We start from the raw sequence: 27,467 nt of genomic DNA, 5'->3' as shown, positions 1-27,467 counted from the left end.
TGACAATTTTGCTTGATTGTGATTTCTGTTTTTTGGTCCAGCCTGGGCAGCACATGCGCTGCTCTGCGGGGCATGCTGTATTCAGGTAGGGACTTGAAGCTCCGCCCACTCTCCGTCCATATTTTCCATTGGCTTGTGTCATTGTCCACTGTAAACTGTGGCTGTCCATTGGTCAATAGGCTCAGTAGCCCATCTTAGTACCATGTTGTCTCATTTTGAAACCTCCCCATGGCGACACCCCCTGGAGCGTGTGTTGTTACTCGATCGGCTTTCATTACAGCCTCAGAGCACTAGGTTCTCAAATAGCTTTGTCCTGCCTAATTTTACAGGCAGGACACGCTCTCTCCTAACGCTGTAAAAAAAACAATTATAGCACGGGCGCCAACACACATTTACAATGCAAGAGGTCTCACATTTGAGAGAGTTTAAGCTAATGCCATTGTAAATGAAAATACCTTTTATTTATCTGTTTTAAAAATAACATATAAATAAAAGGCATTGTCATTTACAATGCCAATAGCTCAAACTCTCATAAATACAAGACCTATTGCATTTCAAATGCTTGTTAGTCTAGGGTAGAGTTGGGCTGGCCTACTGTTTGATTTTCCTGGTGGCTCACTGTACCCGACCCTACTTTGTTTTGGGAGATTTAGTTTTACCCTAGGCTTGCTTGTTGACAACTGGGCAGTTTAATTGCTCTTTCTTTCTTGGGAGCTACACTTAGCTATACTGTGTGTATTTTCTTGAGGAGGATTGCTCTCATCCTTGGTTTGATCAACCCCCACTGAACTGCAGACCTAGAAGTACTGTGTGTCCTTCTTTTGTTGGTTTATCAGGATCTAGACACGTTTTTCCCCTACTTGACACTATAACTATCTCCAATATATCTTTCTTTTGGGGGTTCCTTTCTGATCCTAGACTTGATTATCCCCAAATGAATGAAATAACAGACACTGCTGTGTCTCATTTCTGGGGTATGCTAAGTGTGGCCCTCAGCTTGATGGTTTCCCACTGGGATGTATAACTGGCCCTCAGGTTTGGTCTAGCCCTGCACATCCATGTCCCTTTACCAGCCCATGGATTATTATCTTCTGCAACTCATGAAAAACCAGTGTCTGCAGATGTGTGTGTCCAACCCCCTCCCTCTTCTTCCCTTCATTGTAGATATTTATTTGATTTCACCTCCTAAACGCATTGAGTGATTTTTTTTATACAATATTAACTTGTGTAATCCCCATGGAAGAAATGTGTAAATGTATGTTTGCTTATTTTAATTACGCATATTACTTTTATAATGTGAGCTGTAAATCAGTTTTGTGTCGCGTTGGAGTGCCAAATGGTTTTAATAAACATATTAAATCAGTGGGTATTAGTGGGTGTGCTCACGCGTTTGTGCGTGCAGTCCTTAATATTGATGGAAGACAATCTCTGAAATGTGAGCGGAGATGTCCTAAGGCAGATAGATATCATTTGTGCATGAAAAGAAATGTCAGGAGGATGTGTGTCGGTCTAGCACAGCTCGTGACATTAAGGTGTACATGAAAGTACCACTCATGAATGCTAACATTAAGTTAGGCTATTGTTAGACCGTACCCCAGTAGTATCTTGAGGATCATGTACATTCATATTAGTGTTAAAGTGGCAGTCTTAGAAATGCTGTAGTTATAGTTAGTGCCTCTAGTCAACTGGTAGCAGTTAGCTACTAATCTGATGGTGCATGTGAGCAGTTTTGCAGGCAGATAGCTCACCTTATTGCAACAGGAGTACAGACTATATTTGTGTGCGTGTGGCCTCGCTTTTGGACCATGCAACGGGGTGCCTGTGCGACTCAACCCTAAAATGCGATGTATCAAGCCACGCAAGCAGGGCTGTACTGGCTGTACCAAGTGTGTCCCTGGGAGGCTGAAAGAGTGGGGGCCGGTTTGTAGCAGTGAGGAGCCGGTTTTGCAACAGTGTTGCAATATCATCCCCAGTAACAAAAGCAGTAAGCAAGTATTTCCAGCCTCTCGGGCCAGGCAGTGCTTCCCCAGGGGCTGGTCCTAGAAAATTGCCTGGACTGCTTTAGGTTCCCAGTCTGGCCCTGCATGCAAGTCCGGGCGAACAAAGAAAAACCAAAGGTGGTGATGGACGGAGCGTTGACAATACAAACACTCACCCCCAGTCAACTGATCTGGGTTTAATCCATAATCGTTCTTTAGCTCACTCCGCCACCCCAGTTCAGACATGGCCATATGCAAATCAGTCTGACCCTGTGCCTCATGGGAACAGTCCAGCCCGAACTGCCAAGCCATGTCTTCCCTGGACCGGAATCAAGCTTCCCAGGACCGGTTTCTGGCATTACAGCCGTCTTCAGCCGGGCTTGCTTGACTCCAGTGGCAAAGTGAGCAAGTCCACCTTACATGGTACTGAATGGCTTGATAAATCCAGAGTAACGCAGAGCAAATCACTGCCTTGCGTTGTGTTACTCTTCCTCAAGGAGGCACTCCATCGGTGGTGCTTGGGTATTCCCATGCAAAATCCTTGGATTTTGATGCATTCCCAGATTTGCTATAACTGGTAGACCTTGGAAGGCACCAAAATGCTATGCCTTCATGGGGGAGGGCGAATAAAGAGAAATGTTTTTATTTCACCTCGCTATTTCCTCTTTCTGTTTGCTGTATTTTGCAGCACACATGCAAAGAGGAAAATGCCTCATGTGATTGCTTTTGTGCAGGAAAGTGTTGCTTCCTGCACAAAAACAATCCTGCTTACACCACAGACACCCTTGCACCATGGTGCAAGACAGTCTACTTTGGCATTAGGCAGCACATTGTGCGCCAGCACTGGGAACATGCAGGAATGTGCAGCATTGTGTTAAATATGGTGCATTCCTGCCCTCTTTCTGTCACGCAGCGCAGCAAGGTGACTTACTGCGCTGCATGACTTCTACATAAATAAGCCCCATGAGTGACTAGCTCTAAGGGTTGAAAGCTAATTAAGCTGGAGGAAGTTTGTCAATAAGACCACGAGTCAGTAATTTTGGACATTTGAGGCTAATGATGGTATAGTACTATTGCAATATTACTTTTGAGTAGTATGGAGGATAAATGACCAAAATTGTCAATATCAGTGTTTGAAGACTCTAGTGATGGGCTTATGGGTATCACTGATAGAGAAATGTATTCAGAAAATATTACTATGGGTGCGTATACTTGGTAACACTTTTGGGGGTGAGCAACTCTTTGTGACGTGAGGCAGATTAATATTGGTTAAATGGTATGAGGTTAAATTGCTAGGTTTATTGAAGTTCCCATATAGATTAAATGGATTGGGCAACTTTGGTTGTTGGTGGTTAACAGTGATGGAAAACTAGGATTGAGACATGTTCCTTTATACGACTGTAGATTGGTGAGAGGGATAGTCCTATGAACATTTCTGCCCAGGTGTAACATTTCTAGAGCTATGGTCAGAAGGTAGGTATTGAGGAAAAAACTATCTAGTATTATAAAAAAGAAAGTGAGTGAAAGACATTTAGCGGGAGTAGGTGTCCATTGGTATTGATGGAGAAATATTATTTGGAGAGATGAAGATCTTTAACGCAGATCACCCGATGATAACTCAATATTAGTCTTTTGACTGCTTATTCCGCTACCTGACTGTAGCCCACTCAATATCATTTACAATTTTCTTGTCCTTTCCTCTGACAGATTCACTCTGACTCCGATGAAGGGGACAGTTCCATCAAGTACACAATTTCAGGGGAAGGCGCAGGAACTATCTTCATCATCAACGAGCTCACAGGGGACATTCACGCAACTGAGCGCCTGGACCGCGAACACAAGACTTTCTACACCCTGAGAGCTCAGGCTCGAGACCGCGAGACCAATAACTTGCTGGAGCCTGAATCTGAATTCGTCATCAAGGTCCAGGATATTAATGATAGTGAACCTAAATTTATGCAGGTCCCATACATAGGAAGCATTCCTGAGCTCTCCCCAATTGGTGAGTAACCCACAAATCAATGTACATAGTTGACATAGGACCAAAATGCCTATTTGTTCTTTGTTGAACCTCTTCACTTATTGCAGGCTTTTCCTCCCATTCTGTTTTTTCGACCCAACAGCTTTATTCTCATTTTCTCCCCTACTTTGCAAATTGTTTCTCTCTCGCCTGCTTCATCTTAAATGATATTACTGGCTGCATATTTGTATAAATCAACTATAAGATTTGCATGCAACTAAAGCCGGCACCTCTATCACTAAGAAGAGACAACTAAGCCAAGAGAGGGGAAGTCAGGGGAAATACATCTTTATACCCAACTAACTGGGATGTGAAATCTAGTTGAGAGCTGGTATTTCTTCTTCATCCTCAACAATGATGTTGTGAGTCTTTTAAACATCATATGAATTATTAGATTCCAACCACAGGATTTTATGGTGCAAGAAGTAGTGACAATTGAGAAGCATATGAATCATATAGTTCTCATGCTCTGCAGTATCCTTTGTAAATCCCATCTGCCCACCTTCTATCCCTATTGATTAGTCTCTTTCTACCCATTAGGTCTTCTAACAAGACTATTCTCCTGGCCTAACTTTTCTCTAGCAGATCTAAAATGCATGAACTCTATGGATAAGTGGCTGGGACTGAGAACGTCCCGAATAACAATAAATGAACAGCAGTGCTCTACTAACCATCTTTAATTTCATTACCCCTTATATTGTCTTAGTGGTGGAGGTGTTGCAACTTGATCCTAAAGTAAATTTAGCGGTACCAGTACCTTGGTGGAACAGTGACCTGTCTTGTATGGCCTTTCTTCTGCAGGAAGCCAACAATTGACTTAGTGAGAATGGAAGATTTATTTTTGATCACTGAATTCCAAGGGATTTCAGAGCTTTATGAATTTATTCTGATGGCTGCCTAATGTTATGAGGATTCCACCATATTCCATTTTTATGATTTGCAATAAGATAATGAATCGAGTTACTTGTTTACTGTATGCCACACACAGGTATCGCAATATCAAGAGTAATCATGATGTGCCAGGCAAGCTCATTAGCTCTTACGGTCCTGTGTAATTATATTCATTTGGTTGACTGCCATTTACATATTATACTTTCTTTTAATTGTTGACATTGTCACAGGCATCAGAATACGGTAGTAGACTATCTATATTGGAGGTCCAAGTGTACCTACTGGGGCTCAATTTGATAATGTTGGCAATCATACTTACGAGGACTATATTTTATCTCTTTATCTTTATTATGTTGTGGTCTTCACTTCATTGCGTCTTCGGTGCTTCTTTACAACAAATATGTGATTTAAGTCATATTTCATGTTTGAGTTTTACCACTTTAAAATGGCCGCCATGTAGAATGATATGTATGCTAAACCTGTAAGTCCTTTTTTCAATTTCACTGTTTATCACATGTAGTTTTTGAAATACCAATGGAGAGAATTGCACCTATGTGCAAGGTGCTGAAACGCGTTGTGTGTTTCTTGTACCATACGGCTGGTGATGGATTTTATGATATTAAGTCCCAGATGCATGAAAGGAAAATCTGGTCGCAAAGGGGCAGATTCTCAGAATCTGCCCCTTTGCGACCTGAATTTTTGCATTTGGGATGCATCATCCCAAATGCAAAAATCGCAATTTAAGGAATCTCTAAAATGAGATTCCTTAAATTGCGATTGCATTTAAGGAATCCCAAATTGAGATTCCTTAAATGCAATGCAACAAAGTAAAAAAATTAGCGATATCGCTAATAGGGGGAACAAATTACCATGAAGTTGAACTTCATGGTAATTTGCAAAACTTAGAAAAATGCTCTTTTGTGCATTTTTCAAAGTTTCATGTTGCTCACACACATGCCCTAGGGCATGTGTGTGTGCAACATATGTGCACAGATTAATTTCAGGGATGCAACAGGGTGTCCGTTGGACACCCCTGAACCCTTGAAATTGCATTCTCAATTTGGGATACGCTAATTGCTAATCGCAAATCGAGAATGTATTCCCATTCATTCCAATGGGCCTCTAGGCCCATAGGAATTAATGGGGAGGTATTCCTTAATTGCGACTCGCAATTTGCGAGTCGCAATTAAGGAATATTAAGAAATCGCAATTTTTTTAGCGATTTCTTCATGCATAGCATTTTGCTATTCCTTATTAGCGAATCCTTATTTTTCGCTAATAAGGAATCGCAAAATGGATGCTTGATGCATCTGGGGGTAAAATTCTAATTTGAAGCACACTATCAGAGTGTGCATTTCCTTGTGCCAAGGGTGACAGGGGGAGAGTGTGACACTATTGGTGGTCTGCCACACCCAGACGTGCACTGCTGCTGTGTGGACTCTGGGGAGGGAGGCCCCTTGTAAGCAATAGGATTGCTTTAGGTTTTTCCTTCTTATATTCTCTTTTAGTTATAACTAGCAAAGTGCACGTGCATTAGAAGGGAAGTGACCAATCCGTTTCGACAACAAGATTTCGACAGGGCTTATATATCTATATTTTAATATTCCAGAAATTAAAATCAATTATACTCTTATACTCTGCCCCCCGTCCTTTAGGTGTAGATATTATACTCATTGTCTTGGTCATTGCCTAGATGCCCCTTTCCCCTCCAAATTTCTTTCAGATGAATTAAGCTGAATCCAACGCTCCTTTACTGTTCATCCATGCAACCCACCTCTTTGGGTTTGAGCGGGTATCCCCAAGCCTTATATTTTGGCCTCTGTATAATTATACAGTGGTCTAAACCCCCCTCCCATTTTCACCTGGTTTGGCGCATCTTCTGCATTCTACATCTGCATGATGTGTTTGGCAGTTACCATCCCACTCCCTGGAATGTCCATATCATCCACTATGTGTAATGGTGCTATTTCAGGTGCCATAATCATTGTGATACCTACTACCTTGTATAATGGTTATCTCATTTTCATTGGTCAGATCAGATATTTTGGAATGAATCTTAGTCTAGGTGCCGTAGTCATTGGCTGGTAAAATATATACATTGCATGAGGTGAAAGTGTGCGACCTATTCACTTCTGAAGTATGCAAAGTAGTACTACTCATGTACCAAAAATATATAAACAAACCTATGGCCGGAGACCTCGCCTCTTCCATTTTTTCTGTGCATATACCTGTCGGAGGAGATCTCCGCACAGGTTGGTATACATTTCCATTGTAAATGTGGAAGGGGAGTAACGAGAAAATGGGGATTTATTACAATTTTGGCCACTCGATGCCAGGCCATTGAAACTAATGTTAAATGAATTACATTATTTCAGCATTTAAATTATATATGTTACACATGATAATTGATTATTAAATAAAGATTATTTTAAAAATCAATAAACTCCTTTTAATATCATTAAAATAAACTATTAAACTTCTAATACAACAAATGTTGATCTAATTTCATGTAATTATAACACACGCTGTTAAACATTAAATAAAGATAAAAAACTGTCCCTTCCTGCACATAAACAATCATTAAAAAAATGACATTTTGCAACTTCTATGTGTGGTGCATTAAGCAGCACACATAGAAGTTACAAAAAGCCATTTTAGATTGTTTATGTGCAGGAGGAGACACCTTCCTGCACATAAACAATCTTCCCCTACAATGCAGGCACCGTTGCACTGTGGTACAAGGATGTATGCGTTGGCGCTAAGCAGCAAAATTAGCGCTAAGCAGCAAAATTAGCGCCAGTGCAGGGGAAAACGCATGGCTGCACCGTATCCTTGTAAATACAGTGCAGCCCTGTGTTTCAAAAGTGGTGGAGTGAAGCGTTAAGACAAGGAGGCTAACGCTGTGGTCCGCCACTTCCTCGTAAATATGTCCCTGAGTATAGGACATAGCCACTCCATAAGAGAAGCAGCATGAGTATCTACCCTGAGATAATGGCATATCCTCTTCATTACAGGGGCAGGCTGAGAGTATCTGCTGTGAGATAAGGGCATATCCACCCCATGGGGAAGGCAGATTGAGAGCATCTATCATTGTATGATGGCACAGGCAGATTCTACAAGTACATATCAACTTCATAGGAGTATTTAGCCTGAGATAAGAACATATCAGTTGAGTGGGAGAGGCAGATTGAGAGTGTATCTGTCCGGAGGAGTCTGAGGTGATGGGAGTGGAACACAGCAAGTACATATCAGCTACACGGGAGAGGCAAACCTAGACAATCTATCCTGAGAAGACTTGTACGGTACTGCAACCAGAATGCTCAAGCACATATCCACCTATGGGTGATGAAGGCTGTAAATATCCAGAGGAATCCTGTATAATGGGAAAGGGTGGCTATGCGGTTTCCTGGGATAAGTGCATGTCTGCTACATGGGAGATGTTGACCCAGGGTATCTATCTTGAAAATAGAACATGTCCACTCTATGGGAGAGGCAGAATGTGAGAATCCGTCCAGATAAGGCGAGTATGATACTGGAGCCAGAATCTTCAAGCAGATATTAACTCCATGAAAGAAACAGACTGTGTGCCTATTCAGAGAAGACATGCATACCTGGTGAAGCCGGCAGTGAATATGCAGGGCTGAACTGGCCGTAGCAGGCACTGGGCATTTCCCTGGTGGGCTGGAGGGGTGGAGCCTGGTTTTGTGCCTGTGGCGGCCGCTTTTGTCACTGGGGGCCGGTTTTGCAGCAGTGCTGCAATATCGGCCCCCTGCAAGAAAAAAACGGGCCGGTCGAGCAGCTACCTGCCAGGGCTGGTTGCTGTTCCCGGTTTGGTGGTCCTGTATGTGTCCTGAGACAAGTACACTTCTCCTACATAAACAGGGCAAGCTATGTATATCTACCTGGGGCGGAGGTCTTCAATTTATGGGGCGCACCCACCCCAGGGGCTGCGTGACTGCATTTCCAGGGGGGCGCAAATGCCTCGCAAGTATTCGCAAATGAGGATGGCCTGGAAGTGCGACCTTGTTTGTTTGGCGCGTTTCCAGGCTGTCTTCATTTATATGCAGAAGGCGAAATATATTAAAAGTGTGGAACTGTAATCCTGAGTGCCCTGGGGGCACAGTCAGTGAGAAGGTGAGAGAGGCGGTGGAGTCAAAGACGTGGCTAAAAAGAACAAAATATTCAATACCTATTTTGCTATTATTTTATTGTTAGAAAACTGCATATAAAAGACAAACACAGACCTTAAATGAAAAAAAAATGCTAGTTCAACTAAATGGTGGAACATGTCCTCTTTTACATTATGAAAAATGACATGCATTTATAGTGGTACAAGGTCCAAGCCTGTGGGAAAAAGCACTCTGCGTATGTAAATTATATATATGATTTGATATGATTTTTGATTTATAAAGTGGATGGTTACTCGAAGGTGACCTGGTGCTAAAATGAGAATCAATCACAGAAACAAAGAGATGAATAGTGATGTCACTGAGGGAACCATAGGACTGAAATGAAATTATTTTTTGAGACTTTCGAAATATTAAAACATTGGCTTCAATATGCACTGAAAGAAGGAGGCTGTGCCAAACTTGTGCCGTGACAATATAATATACATTTATATGTATGGATTAAACTCACTGTTGGACATTTTTACAAGCCCCTTACTGCACTTTTGTGCAGCCGTTGTGTCAATTTTGTGACGCAGCAGCAGCGTAAAGCCAGTGCCATGCTGTGGGGTATTTACAACGTGGCGCATCTAGGGAGATGCGTCACATTGTAAAGCCCTGCACCACATGTAACCTGCGTCAAGTTTCATGTGGGCGTTCTGGTGCGGGGGGAGGCGTTCAAGCGCAGGAACGCCTCTTAAAAGTGGCTGAGTGAAATCTACAAGATTCCACTCAGTCACTTTTCCGACCCCGATGCGTCAAAACCTTGCGCCTGCTTTAAGCAGGCGTAAGGTTTGACGCACCATGTTAGACATAGGCAGGGTTGGCACAGTGCTGGAGTTGCGTCGTGCCCGTGACAAAACTCCAGCACTGCGCCAACGTTACGGCAGCAGATGCGACACGCATCTGCATTTCCTTGATCCATGATGTGCCGCATTGTAAATGCGGCGCATCCTTGGTGGCGCAAGGATTGTGATGCATGTCGCAAGTTTCCTGTCGCATCCCTGCTGATTTGCAGGGATGCAGCAGGTAACGTAAATCTACCCCTGTATATCTAGACGCATTTTTACTGGTGACCATTAAATGTATGCACTCCAGGACTGAGCTGGTAACACCCTTAAATTACTGCTGAAGAAAAATAAATCTTTGCCCTGGTGGAGCTCAAAGTCACTCCATCAGTTAAACCCTTTACCAGCTCCTTTATGTTTGGTGCTTAACCAATTGCACATGGTTGAGCAATATAAGGGGCCAACTAAATTTAGGGCACTGGAATTATGTGGCAGGATAGGAGCAAATCGTGTGGCAGGGTTGACTAAATTATGCATCCAGAAGGTGAATTATATGGCGCAATGTGGCTCATGCTGTGATAGTATTACTTCATTATTTTTTTATTTTTACATTCTTAACACTATTTGGCTTAGGTTTCACCTTATTAGTACCTATATAACACCAAAATATAGCAATAAGCAACAGAAAGATGACCAGTCAACCTTTGCAAAGGTACTGTGCTGCAAAACGTCACTTTGTTTTCCGAAACGTTTGATCTGTTTGAGCAAGATAGTATTTTATTTTTGTTTTGTTAAAATCTACAGATGATGATGGATTATGTGGCAAATACGGCAAGATTGCATAATCCTAGTGGCCTTAATTAAACCTTAGTTATGGCTGCTTTGATATCCTTTCTTGCGTGCATGAGGATTCAGTGCACACTTGCTGTGCCAGTATTCCTTTGGGCCTCGGACCAACAGCCTATGAGAAGGGAAAATTGAAACAGAGCAGACACCTTAGTTCGGGCAACAGCGAAATGCCAGCAATGGAGATGGGGCAAGATGAGAGCTGATGCAGAAAAACCAGGCCCGGACTGGCCGTTGCGGGCACCGGCCAATCCCCCGGTGCGCCGCAAGGGTGAGAGCCGGTTTTGGGCCCCTGGGGGCCGTTTTTGTTTCAGGGCCGTTTATGCAGCATAGCTGGAAAATCAGCCCTGCAACAAAATCGTCCGAAAACCGGCCCCGGCAAAGAGCTCAGACCTCCCCCCGGGGGCCGGCCGAGCACTTTGCCGGGGCTGGTTTTCATTCCCAGTCCGGCCCTGAGAAAAACAGCCCATTTTACAAGGCAGTAGCCATTATTAATGATGGGGTGCAGCAGCACTAGGGTTCCGGGGTCCGAGATACCAATTGGATCACAATTACGACCGTCTTTCTTTAAAAAAAATATATGAGGGTTCATTTTACTTTGCAGCATAAGGGTCAAGAAAACCTCTGCTGCAAACAGGGGGGAAAAACCTGGGAACTCAATTTATTTTAACCTGTTCCGTGCTGCCGTTGGCCGACGCGGCCCCGCCCGTTTTGCGTATGTGCCGCACTTGCGCAAAATCGCGGCTGCCGTTAAGGCGTTAAAAGGGAGGGGATGTGGCCTAATTGTGAGAGCTGCCAACCTCTGAGTTGTCCCAGCATTAGATCAATCTTTTGAGATTCTGGGAAAATGACAGAAAAATGAATCTGACCTCGAGTAGTGTAACTGGTGCTCATGGAAAGGGTTCCAGTGCCCTTGGGCCCAGTCTGCACTGTATAAAACTTCAAAAAACCAAAAGGACAGAAACAACGTTCCAAGATTGGAGTGATATGGCATGGTGGGGAAGGAGGTGAAACAGGCAGAGGAGGAGTGCTTCTCGGGGCCATGCCTATCACAGTCGCATTGAGGTCCAGGGGTGTGAGGGTCTCACAACACCCAAATTATGGCGAGTACAGTTTTTTGGTCAATTTCTGTTTTTGTTTGATGAATTTGTCCTATTATAAATGCCACATGTTGTGGTTTTTTAAACTACAGAAAAATGGCCCATGAAATCATCTCACAAGCACCGCCCCCATTTTAGTAACATTTTGCTTTGGGAAACTAGAGGCAAAAAGTTTGGAGAACTCTACAAAGGGGCCAAAATAAAATAAAAATCTGGGTAACATGCATACATTTCGTGATAATAAGTATCTGGCCTAGAGTATCCCTGTATGATGGGATTTGCTGCTGTAATTGAACACGTCTTCTCTCTGGAGTGCACACCCCTTGTTATGTATGGTGAAAAGGCCTGACTCTAATTGTGCACTATTCGCACGTCTCACGTTGCACCGAAGCAGCACTTACGTGCTCGGAGCACTCTAACTAGCCCAGTCAGACAACAGGAGTAAACAAGGCTCCCCGCAGTCAGGGTAAGTGTCCCCCCATTTGTAGAATTTGCCACTAAAGCTTTTATCTGTCACATTACAGCTGGCATTAGCGTAGATTCGTGCGAACCTCGAGAGCTCGGTAATTCTGGCACCTCAACGCACAGGTCTGGGGGAGAAATGTTTTTCTTCCATTATGCTGACACATCTGTCAGACTTCCACAGTGAATGAAGTAGGCGCTCGGATTTGCCCATGGAGTTGTACCACGAACAGAGGTGGGTTTTTAGACATGTTTAGGGGGAGGAATGCTAATTGAACGTGACTCTCGTACGAAGTGTAGCATGAAACTGGCGCACACAGCATGTGGCGCAGTGTCTTTTGTAAACACTATAAGGAGGCTTGGAAGAGCTGTACTGGGACGAATGCAGCCCCGCGGCACCCGTAGTGCGCACGCGAGGTCCTTAGAGACAGAATAGGTTCTAACCTACACAATGGCAGCGCTCTCTGTTAGCGTTATGTACTGAATGCTGCGCCTGGAGAGGCAGATTTACAAGCCCCATGCGCCGCCGGTGCATCACGTCGTGTGACTCACCGTTGGCGCAGCCTGCTAAGGGATATTTACAGGCACAGGTAAAGTCACCCTGCGTGACTTCACTTGTCTAAATATCGCCCCTGTTCACGCAGCACTTTGCGTGTTAGGGGCGGGACATGTGTGTTGCTGTAGGTGTTCCCATGCAACACCCATGTCCACTGATGCATTTCCAGATTTACGAGAAATCATAAACCTGGAAATGCGTCAGTTTGCTGCGCAACCATAGGGGTGGCATAGCCAAGCGAAATGAGGAGAATGTTTTCATTTTTCCTCGTATTTTCCTCTTTCAATGCGTGCTGAATTCTACAGCACGCATTGAAAGAGGAAAACGCCTGCAGTGATTTGTTTGTGCAGGAAGGGGCCCCTTCCTTTACAAAAGCAATCTCTCCATGGTGCAGGCATCCTTGCACCATGGTGCAAGGGTGCCTGCTCCGGCGCATAGCAGCTGTTTCTGCGCCAGCGCAGGGGAGAGCACAGGAATGCGACATATCATTGTAGATATGTCGTATTCCTGTGCTCTGAAAGTGCCACAACGTGGCGCAGGCAAAGGGCTTGCGGTGCCGCGCTGCGGCACTTTCTTGTAGATCTGCCCCGGAGTTTTTATTCCTCTTTTGCGGTGCCATGGCCATGTGATTTTGGCACGTGCTGAAGTGCAGTGTTACCGCAAATTGCCTTGATTCCTGTCAGAGCATTAAGCGTGATGAATAAACTGGGGGGAGCCTCAAAGGGGCGTGGTCAATGCAATTAAGGGCGTGGCTTAAAAACACATAAGCTAAATATCTGTGCGTAGCATAGTGTGCCGCCCGACTTGTATTTTGCTGTTTCTGTCATTGCATATAGATATATGATACAACAAATACATCTTACCTACAACAAGTCAGGACTATTGGCTTTGTCAATGGTTGTTAGGTGCATTAGATAAATAGGCAGCAACTATGGCTTGTATATAATATTGAAAAAGCTTCCACTTAAAGCCCTGGGGACACCACAACAATATTGCTGCTCCTGAGTTTCAAAAAGAGAAGGGAAATTCAGAGAGAAAATAACTCTTTAAAGGATTTTCCTTCCCCTACACCGCTCACCTGGCATGACGTCATTTTGTAACTTCTCCACTAGTGAGAAGTGAGCAGTGTGGCAGCGCACATCGATGTGCCTGCTGTCCCTGCAGTCTGGAAAAAAACGGACTGCCTGTGTCAGGGCACAAAACAGAGCCCGATACTCAGACCCGTTTCGAGGCCCTCTTTAAAAAAGTGCCGGTGCTCAGACCCGGTGAGACCCGGCCCACTTAAAGCCCTGGTTCCTGTCTGACCTACAGGGCTGGACTATTTCTGCAAGAAGTAGACATGTGAAGTAGAGGTGAGTGAGCCAAGAGTTTTACAGGAAGACTCAAGCCAGAGCCGAGCCAAGCCAAGCACTGAAAATGTTTGCTATGTAAATCACAAGGCAAACATCACTTTAAATATAAAAAAAAGTCATTTACAAGTTCAAATAAGTGTTTCTCTTTGACATGTGAAACATTGACATTAATACATCACATTATAGCACTGCACTGAGATGTACTTATTAAAAATGATAGAACCAGATTCACAAAGATAACTTATGTGTAGTAAAGTTACAAGTGCAGCTTCTTCGCAGTCGGGCAGAGTCTCCACACTGCGCAATGCAGAGAGTGTGGATATTCTGTCCAAGTGTGGAGACTCCACACTCGTAACTTTACTACACATAAGTTACCTTCATGAATCAGGTCCATCGTTTTTAAAATAAACCATTTGTGCACCAAGAGGCAAGAAAATTGTCATATAAGCCCTGTACGTGGCTCAGATTACTTTAGAGCAATATTATAGTCTATTCAATCAAACACGATAGGTTTTTGTACAACAGGGACCCTATTACATATAGGGAGCACTTATTCTGTTTCCCCATTTTCCTTTAACCCCTTGAGTGCTTGTGACGAGCTCAGCTCGTCATGAGGCACAGTGGAGCTGCACTCATGACGAGCTGAGCTCGTCACGGCCGTTGGAACGTTCGCACGCGGGGATAATTTCCCCGCTGTGCTGAACGGCCCAAAAATGGGTGTGGCTGTGACGAGCACAGCTCGTCATGAGTGCAGCTCCACTGTGCCTCATGACGAGCTGAGCTCGTCACAAGCACAGTGGCGCCGTGCGAGGCCCCCATCCCCCCCGCAAAGCGGGGGGAAAACACCCCGCAGTGAAGGGATTAAATTCCAGCACCGTGCGCAAATAGGGACAGAATACCCTTTTACAGTGAATGTGCTGCACAAGGGCAGCTGTGAACTCATGCTGCCCTGGGGGAGCGATTCCAGTGAAATATTGAGCGACTGCCTCAAGCCGCCCCGTGTTTCACTGTGCAGGATGCAATCTGCAGCCCTTTAAAGGGGGATTAGAGATCTCTTTGCAGGTGGGTACAGTCATTGACTTCACCCATCTGCAAGGGGATGTCTGGGGGCTCCATTGGGCCCCCTTTTTCCCCCTCCAGAGGGCTGACATTAGGGGGTGCACTGACAGTGGGCAACCTTTTTGTAGCACAGTTTCAGTGTGCCTCCTGCCAGCTTCTTTGCCTTTGCGCCCATGTCCACAATATGGCACAGGCGCAGAAGTAAAGAGAGCCCCTTATGTGTTTGGGGCCAGGCCCCCATGCAAATGAGGGAACGCCATCTTGAGATAGCACTGGCACTACATGTTCGCCAGCGCTATCTGTAGTACAGAAGGGCTGCACAAGAGTCTGCAGCCCCTTCTGTAATACTAAAGTGCTCCGGTGGCACACGGAGCAGCCGCACATGCCCGTTGTGCTCCCGGGGCACTTTCGTTAATACAGCCCCTGGCATTCTGAACTCACATATTGCTTTCACATGCAATAATGAAAAAAAAAATATTGGTACACAATTTAAGTAGGGAAACCACAATTTATCCCGGTTTTCTGGTTTAACTTTGTTCAAATCAGTCAGGAAACAGGTATCATTCTATTTGTCTTTCCTTATGTTAAGGCTTTGTTTTTACCTCCGCGTGATCTCGATAGCACCACTTACATTGCATAAGTTCACATGCATTGTTTATCGGCATGGGGAAATTAAGTGGTTTCCCCAGAATCACAGGATGTTGAGCCAACGCTGAGACTCAAACCTCGTTCCCAGTTCCTAAATCAGCAGCTTTGGCCGTAATGCCTCATCCTGGTCGGAGGGAGAGCGGCAGACAGAAGCCGTATGATAGATCGGCTCGTTATGGGCTCGAGGTTCCAACAAGATCTCGAGATGAGCCAGAGCCAAGCTCCAAGCCTGGCTCAAGCTTTCAGTAGCTCGCTCACCCCTAGTAAGAAGGCACAGTGTTTCTTCCATGTTTAGCAACCTTACTGAAAGCCTAAGGGGCATATTACCAACAACTAGCGATAATTATCGCTATGTTGGCTTAGCGGCAATATTTTTATCGCCGTGCTGCGGCGATTTTTATCGCTTAGGAACCTTGCTATTATCAAGGTTTATCTCCTAAGCGATAAAAATCGTCCGAAATGCATGAATATCACTGAAAAGTCAGCGATATTCATGCATTACCGAGCTAATGCTCTTAGCCATGTTATCCACCTACCATTGGATAACATGGCTAAGAACTGCTCAGGGGCAGGTGTTAGCTTTTGGTGATATTCGCGCTTAGCGCGAATATCTCCAAAAGTTGGTAATAGGAGATAGCGATGTTAGCGACTGTTTCCAGTCGCTAACATCTTGGCACGCCCACTTTGCATGTCATTAGTGATAAATTTCACTGACATGCAAAGCGGGGCCCAAGATGGTCGCTATCCCCTACTAGCTGTCGCTAACTGGTGTTAGCGACAGCTAGGTAATAGGGAGATAATTTTATCTCCACTTTCTTGGCTTTTAAAGCCAAAAAAGCGGAGATAAACCCCCTTGATAATATGCCCCTAAGTTTGCAACTTTGTCTGGTTTGTACAGTTGTTCCTTTCTTTTGCAACACCTTACATTGCAGAGACCATTATTTAATGCTAAATAAAAGCTGTGCAGTCGGCATATGTTATAGAAAACATTTAAGGCCTCATTTTAGGGTATGTGCATTGACAGTCATAGTGATGTACTACCAATGCTGGATCTCATCTGCTCAAGCCACTATTGTCCGGCTAAATGTAAAGTTGGGCATGCTATGGCCTTGAGTGATAGTGATGGCCAGTGTGACTTGCCATGGGTGTTCCAGATCGGCTGTAAGTTATGTCATTTCTAAAGACACTCTTTCTTTAGAAATGACTATACTAATATATGTCACATGCCAGGGGTTTTCTCCTGGTGTAGGGAACTTTTCGTAACTTTTTTTGTCCAGTCGGCATAGTGTCCTGTGGACAGAACAGACACTGTAAGTAATGGCGTCAGGTGGGCTGCTGTAAATGGGACCGCCCCTATGATGCTATGATTTCTGATTTGTCGGCATGGGACAGAATATAGGCCCGGGCACCAAATTAAAAGTAGCCACTAATAGTAAATCAGGGCAGTTTTAGATGTTTAGGTGTTTTGCAAGGTATAGGAGACTGTATGCATGTGTGCTTCATGAAAACAATGTATGTGGTAATATCAGAGAAACCAACAGTAAAATCTGGCCAAACACACCAAAATAACAGTCCACAAACAGTCAAACAAACAGCTAATCCACTGATCGGTCAGACCAGCCATTTCTGCACCGCCTGCTGTGTCTGTCCACCCCTTGGGATCCATTGATGGGTCTGATGTCATGAAATCTAAGTTTATTTAATCTGTGAATGAGGTGGCAACCAAGAGGTGGATGCAGAAGTCATCTACTCATAGCACATATTCCATTACGATTCTTAAAGTACTTTTAGAAATTACATAGCATAGCTACAGATTTTGATGGATGGGATATAAGACACCGGCCAAAAACCAATGGATGGCAAGAGCGACCATGACCCTGCTTGCAGGTCAGGCTGCTTCCATCGCCGCACAGTACCTCCGCAGTGCCCGTGCCTCTCCCCCGCTGCTGCCATAAGTTCGCTGCTCCTCCTCTGTATGCTGTGCCTTTTGTTCCTGTGACTCCTTAATTGTTGCCCATTTTTTCCTTCTGTGCCCATTTTGCTATTATTGCCCACTTTTCCTTCTGTGCCCCTTTTTCTATTCCTGCCCACTCTCCTTCTGTGACCCTTTTGCTATTGTTGCCCACTGTTTTATTTTTAGTCTGTGCCCCTTTTGCTATTGCTTTCTCACGTTTTCTGTTGGGTTGCTGACACCCCTTTTTTGCCGCCAGTATCCCCCCTTCCCTCCGTTCCCGCCGCTGCTTCACTGTTGCCAAGGCCCCTCGCTCGCTCACTCGCCATCCCGCTCCCGCCTACCAGCTGCTCCTCCCTCCCACCTCCCCTTATATGGAGGCTGCACAGCGATAGTGAGAGCGACCCTTGACTCATCTTGCAGGTCAGGCCGCTCCCATCCCTGCACAGCACCTCCCCAGTGCCCGTGCCTCTCCCCCGCTGCTGCCGCAAGTTCGCCGTTCCTCCTCTGTATGCTGTGCCTGTTGTTCCTGTGACTCCGTTATTGTTGCCCATTTTTTCCTGGTTGTACGATGTTACAACGCGATCAAAATGATCGTGGAACATCACAACGCATGTTTTACAACGCAAGTCGTTACCACGACTTGCGCTGTAGGGTGCTGGACTTAGGAATAGTAAGATTTACTATTCCAACTCCAGCCTACATACAGTAGGGAAGGTGTTGGAATAGTAAATCTACTATTCCTTAGTCTAGAGCGCCCTCCAGCGAATGTCGTGGTAACGACTTGCGTTGTAAAAGACGCGTCGTAATGGCACCGCGGTGTTTTGACCACGGTGTAAAGGTTGTAGACCTTTTTTCCTTCTGTGCCCCTTTTGCTATTGTTGCCCACTCTCCTTCTGTGCCCCTTTGCTATTGTTGCCCACTGTTTTATTTTTAGTCTTCGCCCCTTGGGATGTATGACGGTACAACACGGTATAAAACACCGCAGACCATCACAACGCAGGTTTTACAATGCAAGTCATTACAATGACTTGAGTTGGAGGGCGCTGGACTTAGGAGTAGTATAATTTACTATTCCAACTCCAGTCTCGCGTCGGCGCTCTGTTCTTTGTTTGTATCTTCTGTCCTAGGTTTTCTGCTTTGGTCTTGTGATTATTGCTTTTTGTTTTGTAATGCATGACGCTTTGATTGGTTGAGAGGATGTCTGAATGTGTGAGCTTGAGTAGGGTTTATATGCTATGTTCATTTGATTAAGTGCATTGTATATATATATATATGTATAAATGTCTTTTATGAATTTGTGTCTTCCGATGGAATTGAAAAAATAAATTTATATGTTTTGCTTATAAATTATTTTGTGTGGGACAATGATGTTATATAAGAATTGATGGATATATTACCTATTGCTACATAATTTTCTAGGAGAGGTTTTTCTATGTTTTTTGGACTACTTTTCCCTGCTTCCTCTCCTAGTATTTAGCCTACAGGGACCCTTTTTTGTTTTTGACAACTCCAGTCTACATACAGATGGGAAGGTGTTGGATAGTAAATTATACTATTCCTTGTCCTAAAGCGCCCTCCAGCGCAAGTCGTGGTAACGACCTGCGTTGTGAAACCCGCGTTGTAATGGCACTGCGGTGTCATTACTGTGTTGTAAAGGATGTTCCCCGCCCCTTGTGATATTGTTTTCTCACGTACTCTGTGTGGTTGCTGATCCCCCTTTTTTGCCGCCAGTATCCCACCCTTCCCTCCGTTCCCGCCGCTGCTTCCCTGCAGCCCCGACGCCCACCTCTGCTACGACTTCAGCATCCTCCATGCACTCAATGCCGGACCATCACGCACCTGCTGCCTGGCCGCCCTGAGGTGCACCCAAGGACTCTTCTCTTGTCAGAACTGCAGCTTCACCAGCATCCGCCAACCCCCCTACCAAAGAACCCAAGTTCCTCAGATGCATCCTGTTCAACATCCGCTCTGCCCGCAAACACGCCGTCGAACTCTGGAACCTACTCGACACCAATGCCCCAGACGTTGCCTTCCTGACAGAGACCTGGCTGAACCCCTCCTCGCCACCCGACATCGCCATTGCCATCCCGGAAGGCTACAAGATCACCCGCAAGGACCGCAGCAACGGAGTAGGAGGAGGAATTGCCAGCGTCCACAGAAACACCCTCAAAATCTCGACAGACACCAATGACACCCTCAGCACCGCCAAACACCTGCACTTCCAGATCCACACCGATCCCAACACCACCCTCGGAGGAACCCTCATCTACAGACCCCCGGACCCCAACTGCAATTCTGCGACTCCATCACCGACTTCATCAACACACACACGCTCGCCTCCACGGACTACATCCTCCTCGGGGACCTGAACTTCCACCTCGAGAACAACAACGACTCCAACTCTTCCACCCTGATCGACAACCTCGGCTACCTCGGACTCAGACAACTCATCAAAACACTAACCCACTCCGCCGGCCACACGCTTGAACCCATCTTCTCAGCAAGCTCCCACGTCTTCTTCAACCGCACCACTGAACTCCACTGGACCGACCACCGCTGCATCCACTTCACCTTCGGGAAACACACCACACACCACCGCACACAGCAGATGCCTTGCCACCACTGGAGCAAGGTCACCGAAGACCAGCTAACCACCGCCCTTGCCCAGAGCCAACCCGCAGACCAGACCGACCCCGACGCCGCAGCCTCAGACAATGGATCGACGACTGCGGCAGCACCCTCGCCCCGCTCAAGAAGCCCTCCAACACCCACACCAGCAAGAGAGCCAACTGGTTCACCGAAGACCTCCAGGCCTCCAAGCAAACCTGCTGAAAATTTGAAAAAAAACTGGATCCATGAACGAACACTGGAAAGCTACACAGCCCACAAGAACGCCAATAGCAGACACCACCACCTCATCAGATCCGCCAAAAAGGACCTCCTTCAAAGACCGCCTAGACAACAACGCACACAACAGCAAAGAGCTCTTCAACATCGTAAAGGAACTCTCCAACCGCCTGCTCGCATGGACCAACATCAACAACGACGACACCATCATGATCATGAACACCATCAACTCCAGATCCCCGGAAGACCCCTGCCCACACCACATCTTCAACATAGCCAACAGCACCATCGCACCCCATCTCCGGAAAACCATCAACATCTCCTTCGAGACAGCAACCTTCCCGGAAAGCTGGAAGCATGCAGAGATCAACGCCTCACTCAAGAAACCAAAGGCGGGCCTCAAGGACCTCAAGAACTTTCGACCCATCTCCCTGCTCCTGTTCCCGGCAAAAGTCATCAAACAACTGACCAGTCCGGATTCCGCAGCAACCACAGCACTGAAACGGCCCTCATCGCCACCACCGACGACATCGGGACCCTGCTTGACAACGGAGACACCGCGACCCTCATCCTCCTGTACCTGACAGCCGCCTTCGACGCGGTATGCCACCACACACTATGAACACGCCTCCACGACGCTGAAATCCAAGAGAAGGCTCTGGATTGCATCACCTCCTTCCTCTCCGGCAGAACACAGACCGTCTGCCTCCCTCCCTTCCGCTCCGAAGCCACCGAGATCATCTGCAGCGTACCATAAAGCTCATCCCTCAGCCCAACGTTGTTCAACATCTACATGGAACCGCTCGCCCACGTCGCACGGCGGCACAACCTCAACATCATCTCCTACGCCGACGACACTCAGCTGATCCTCTCCCTCACCAAAGACCCTCACACCACCAAAACCAACCTCCATGAAGGAATGAAGGCCATCGCCGACTGGATGAGAAACAGCCGACTGAAGCTGAACTCAGACAAGATGGAGGTCCTCATTCTCGGATCTACCCCCTCGGCCTGGGACGACACCTGGTGGCCGACCGCACTGGGAGAACCCCTACACCCACCGACCACGCACGCAACCTAGGGGTCATCCTCAACTCTACCCTCTCCATAACGAAGCAGATCAACGCTGTCTCCTTCTCCTGCTTCAACACCCTCCGCATGCTTCGCAGGATCTTCAAGTGGATCCCCACCGAGACTAGAAGGACGGTCACCCAGGCCCTCTTCAGCAGTAGACTGGATTACGGCAACGCACTCCAAGCAGGAGCACCGGACAAACTTCTGAAATGGCTCCAATATATCTAGAACGCCTCTGCATGCCTGATCCTCGACATCCCTCGCCACAGCCACATCACACCCCACCTGAGAGACCTGCACTGGCTCCCCATCAACAAGAGGATAACCTTTAAACTCCTCACCCACACACACAAGGCACTCCACAACAACAGACCAGTGTACCTCAACAGCTGATTCAGCCTCTACAACCCCACCCACCAGTTCTGCTCCACAGAAAGCGACCTCGCCATCGTCCCCCGTATCCGAAGAGTGACCGCCGGCGGCAGATCATTCTCCCACCTCGCCGCCAAGACATAGAACACCCTCCCCATCCACCTGCGGCAGACCGAAGACCTCCTATCCTCAAGAGACTCCTCAAGACCTGGCTCTTTGAACAGTAGCAGCGTTCCCCCCCTAGCGCTTTGAGACCCTCATGGGTATGTAGTGCGCTTTATAAATGCTATGATTGATTGATTGATTGATTGATTGATTGTTTAAACTATATAGATATCCACGCACTCTAAGTACACTGGGCCGGAAACCCGTCACTTCTTAGTGGATTCACCATGCACCAAACTATAAATCCACCCAATAGTTGTTACGTTCTGCTTCATAAGTCTGTATGCTCACTTTAACTTATTTGTTTGTGTTTTGATTTTTTATTTATTCTGAACTGAAGCCTCTTGCAGTATTTTGGGGGACAAGAGGAGAGGACTGTAAAAGGTTTAAGAAGTTGAAGGAGAATGGATTTAGTGGGTAGGTTCCTGAAAGTTAATTGATCTTTGCTGGTCCTTGGATGAGTGACTCGGGGAGGTCTACCCTACTCATTGTTTCTCGTGCTTCCGAGTACATAGAATTTGATTACCAGCTGTAAGCCAGGCAGAAAAGGAAAGTTTTCAGTCCTTGTCTGAGTGTTATAAAAGCTTGTTTCAACCTGATCAAAGGAGGTGGGAGTTGCAGAGTTGAAGGAGGAGAGAGCTAAAGAGGGCAGACACTTTTCTATTTTTCTATTTAGAAAGCTCTATAATTATTCGGAGAAAATCTTGTTTGAAAGAGACAAACAACATATTGGAAAAGAGGAATACGACGGTAAATCAATGTGGTTAGGTTATAATTAAAAAAGAGGCGGGAGGAGAAGGAAGGAAAGCCGATCACTTAAGTGGAAGCAATATAAAATTAAGATACTTCAGAATAATTGGGTTCGTAGTTTCAGAAGTACTTCTTTATTGTGATTTTGCAGAACTTTAATTTGGTGGCGTTTAACCAAGTTTGGGGTAGTTAGTTTCACAGATCAGCTCCTGCAGTTCCCAAATATCTTCTGCTAATGCCTTAATTGCAAGTTGGAGGTGAAATCAAATCCTCCTGCCCTTTGTGCAAACCTCTTCTAAATGGACCAGAAATCCAAATTGTGCAATAATTTTCACACTTCCCTGTGCCCCCTAAACATATTTTAGCACTTGAAATCAGCCAAAATTTATTGGTGGAAAAGACCTGGAGAAATGGCAACAAAGGAAGAATTCATTGTATTAAATCCTGATTTTGCATGGTATGCCTCATTTTCAAGTTCAAAGCTTCCAATAGGAAGCCTTCACCACAACCTGTATATACACTGGGGTAAGGCCTTTTACCGCCTGTAGTGAATATCCCAACCAACTCTACATAAATCCTGACCATAACACAGTCTTGTGTTTTACTATTTGTTGGCTGTAACTTTCCAGAACTTGTTGGACAACAAGGGGGCATATTATCAAGGGGGTTTATCTCTGCTTTTTTGGCTTTAAAAGCCAAGAAAGCGGAGATAAAATTATCTCCCTATTACTTAGCTGTCGCTAACACCAGTTAGCGACAGCTAGTAGGAGATAGCGACCATCTTGGGCCCCACTTTGCATGTCAGTGATATTTATCACTAATGACATGCAAAGTGGGCGTGCCAAGATGTTAGCGACTGGAAACAGTCGCTAACATCGCTATCTCCTATTACAAACTTTTGGAGATATTCGCGCTAAGATATTCATGCATTGCGGCCGTTTTTATCGCATTTGTGATAAACCTTGGTAATACCAAGGTTTATCTGGGATAAAAATTGCCGCAGCTCAGCGGTAAAATTTTGCCTCTAACCAAGCAATAGCGATAATTATCGCTATTGCTTGGTAATATGCCCCAAGTTTCTTTGTATGTTGGCTTGAACAAAGAGCTGAGCGAGGCAGCTGAGAACTTGGTGGTGAATAGACTTCCAGATGATGCTTAGGGTGTTCATCGAGACTTGTCTTTCAGTGGGTAACCAGTTCAGTTTGAGTGGAACATGGAAGGAGGCCATGTCCTTTCAGATGAGCCTACTAGCCTTGTTCTGTACAATCTGTACTTGTAGTTTCTACATGAACTGATGGGGCTCATTGAGGTAAATCATGGATCAGTGTAGTAGTCTGGAGAAAACAATATCGTGGGGGAGAAAGAAACATTTAAAGATCTGTGGCATTGAAGAAACGGAACATAGATTGTATAGGTAAAAGTGGTTGTTCTTCTGGACCACCTGGAGTTGCAAGACAACATCAAATAGACAAAAACAAACAACACACTCCTAGGCTTCTCTCAATTCCCACCACTTTATTTTTCTACCTGCACCATATTCGTCATGCCCCAGCCCACGTCAGGTAGGCTTGTTCACAGGTCCCTATAAATGCTTGAGAAACCTAGAGTATACCCATAGAGATTATAAAAGGCTAGACTGAGGATTCTAGTATTCACATTTGAGGTATACCTCTTTGCTTCCCTAGATTGCCATCCTGTAGTGCCATAATAACCATCTCTCAACCCCATTTCATCAATAAGATTCAGATATTTGTACCGCCAGTAGAGACTGTTTACTAGAACAGCTCCCGCAAACTCAGATTTAGCCCAGCCGCCTCTCAAATAGCTCACCTCCTTCCTTCAGCAAAATCATCCAGGGCCGGAATAGCCTATAGGGCAATCAGGCTATGCAGACGGGATAATCTGACAGGTCAGTGTGTGGGCCGTTTTTGGGGGGGGTTTGCGGGCCTATCTTATGGTCTGACGGGTCAGTCACTACTGTTAATTTACCTGATATTAAAACAAAAATTGCCTGGAGCAAGCTCAAATCCATGCTGTCTTCCATACCTTGCAAAACATCTACACAGAGCGTCTTTACAAGATCAAAACTGCCACACTTTGCGAACGTGTGCCATTTTTTTAGTTTGTTAACTCACTATTGGGGGCCACTTTTACTTTGGTGCCCAAGCCTACTTTCTGTCCTAGTCTGACCCTAGAATTACCCCATTGTTCACTAACTCTCTGGCCAGTGCTTCTTCCCATAATATATGTAACACAGGCCCCTGCAGATGGGCGGGGGGGGGGGGTTCGCCAAACATTCAGTGGCCTCTCTACCCTTCAGGAGGCCCAAGGACAATGTACATCTGTAAGGTATGGGAGGCTCAGGAGTTACTCTACACATTCTGCAGGTAGAGGTTGCAACATTTTGCATTGAACCACTGCCTGGGCTGCTTGTAAGATCTCACACTTCACCCTTTTTCCCAGGCACTGGCTTCCTGTTGCCATGCACCACAGGGTTTCCTACTTACCATCTTTTTGATGTAACCTATGCACAGCATTTCTGTTTGAAATGCTAAACAAATCTATGTACACAAATGAAGGAAAATGCAAATCCACTACTTAAGGGCTGAGTTATGGCTGAGTTTGTAGATTAAGGCCCATGCTTTGAAGTCGTTTGTGTATTTGGCTGGCGGTCAGGGTACATTGGTTGGAAATTATGATGGTTCACAGTTTCGTTTTTTCATCACTGTTGCTACATTCCAGGAGTTTTGAAAGGATTTTTTTTACCCACACATCAAACAACCAAAGCCACCTTCCAGCTCTCGCTTACGGTAACCACGGTTACCTTTCCAGGCTCTTAGAGTTTTTCAATCACCCTGCCACATTCATCCATTTCTTTCTCATCTCTAGTTTTCAGTAACAGTCACTGTTCTATAGGCCTGGGTATTGTTTTGTTAAGTGAACGAAATCTTTCGTAATTCAAGGTTATTAGGTTTTGCATAAGTGCAAGTTTCTCTGTAATTTTTACCTGCGGGAGACTGATCCAGGAAGAAAATGCATTTAGGGCATTGTAAAACCGTCGTGTGCCATGGCTTCAATAATTTGAACTCTGATCATTCCCAGCCAGCATTTTTGCAAAAAAAGGCATGTCCTAATGCACTATTTTCTTGTGATGACTTGTGAGGTATATTTTCTATGATGCATATAATTTTCACGAAATGTATGCATTTTACGCACAAAAAAATTGAATGATGTCCCATCCATAGGGTTCATACAGTCTAATTCTGAGTGATACTTTAGTATGTAAACTTTTTTAGGGCAAAAGTTGGTACACTCACATCACGTCAACCACCTAACCGTGTACCCTGCACCCAGCGATGGCCAGCATGCGGGGGCCGGAGCCGGAGGGGGCGAGGACGTGGGTATTAAAAAATAAACAAAAAAAGTACCTTCTCGCTGCTTCCTCGCTGCGTCTCTCCTCCATAGTCCTCCCCCGCTGGTCTGAACAGGAAGCACACCCAGGCTCCCAGTATGCCAATCACAATGCCGCCTTAATAGCGCTATGATTGGTCTGAGCGCCATGTTTCGGCGCTCAGACGCTGACTGGGAGCCTGGGCATGTTTTCTACACAGGGTGATGGCAGCCTGCATGGAGAACATGCAAAGTGAGCAAGGCTTTTTGGCCGGCCCAAGAGGGCCAACCAGGCAGTCATTGCGCACTTAGGAGGGTGTTACTACTCCACTCCTCCCCTGCCCCACCTCCTCATGCACAGCTGCGGAAGTAGGAAAAAATAAAATGATAACGTAAGTTAGGCTCATTTTATTTTCCCTTTATTTCACGGCTAAAAAGCAGTGGGGTGACACTCCTCTGCTTTAGTGGAGGAGCCGCCACTGTCTGCACCTTTGCCCAGTCCTATACTGCATCATTTTCAAACTTTCATGAAACTTGTATTTTCTATTTTATCCTGCAAATCCTGCCCTCGTGAAGATTTGCTTGGTCTCTGGTACCATTGCTTTCTAATTGGATAACAAAGTTCCTCCCTTTCTACACTTGATTCTCCAAGGGTAGCCATTAAGGCTTGCTCCCAAAGACGACAGCAGGTCTGGACTCTAAGCGCTATTTCGCAGAGTGAGCACACACAATGAACTTAATCTATAGTCAATACAATGGCCTGACGTTGTATCTGAATACGCAAACCGCAGATTCACAGATTGCACATGTAGTTTGCGAATGAGGATGTAATTTAAGATGCAACTTATTTTCTAAAAGGTCACATTTCAAATTGCCCATTTAAAGGGGGGTTGCAAAACAACCTGCCGAATGAATATCAATGAACATGATCACAGTTTTGGACATCCAGTGCTTGGATGCAAAGTGATGGTATCTGGCCTGCCACTGACAATATAACCCTACTCTTCCCAAGTGGGAAATATATATATATATATTTTAAAGCAACTAA

General features: G+C 45.4%; 1 protein-coding gene across 1 annotated transcript in view; it reads left to right on the top strand.

Annotated features, from left to right (window-relative positions):
* CDH22 (cadherin 22) overlaps window positions 1-27,467 on the top strand; it is a 1,039,820-nt gene that overhangs the window by 177,842 nt on the left and 834,511 nt on the right. The window contains exon 2 of the mRNA XM_078651916.1: window positions 3,687-3,981. Within this exon, the coding sequence (XP_078508042.1) occupies window positions 3,687-3,981 (295 nt within the window). The remainder of the gene's footprint in view (window positions 1-3,686; window positions 3,982-27,467) is intronic.

Source organism: Lissotriton helveticus, chromosome 7, assembly GCF_964261635.1.
Source record: "Lissotriton helveticus chromosome 7, aLisHel1.1, whole genome shotgun sequence".
Classification (NCBI taxonomy): domain Eukaryota; kingdom Metazoa; phylum Chordata; class Amphibia; order Caudata; family Salamandridae; genus Lissotriton; species Lissotriton helveticus.
This window is presented reverse-complemented; position numbering and strand designations above follow the sequence as displayed.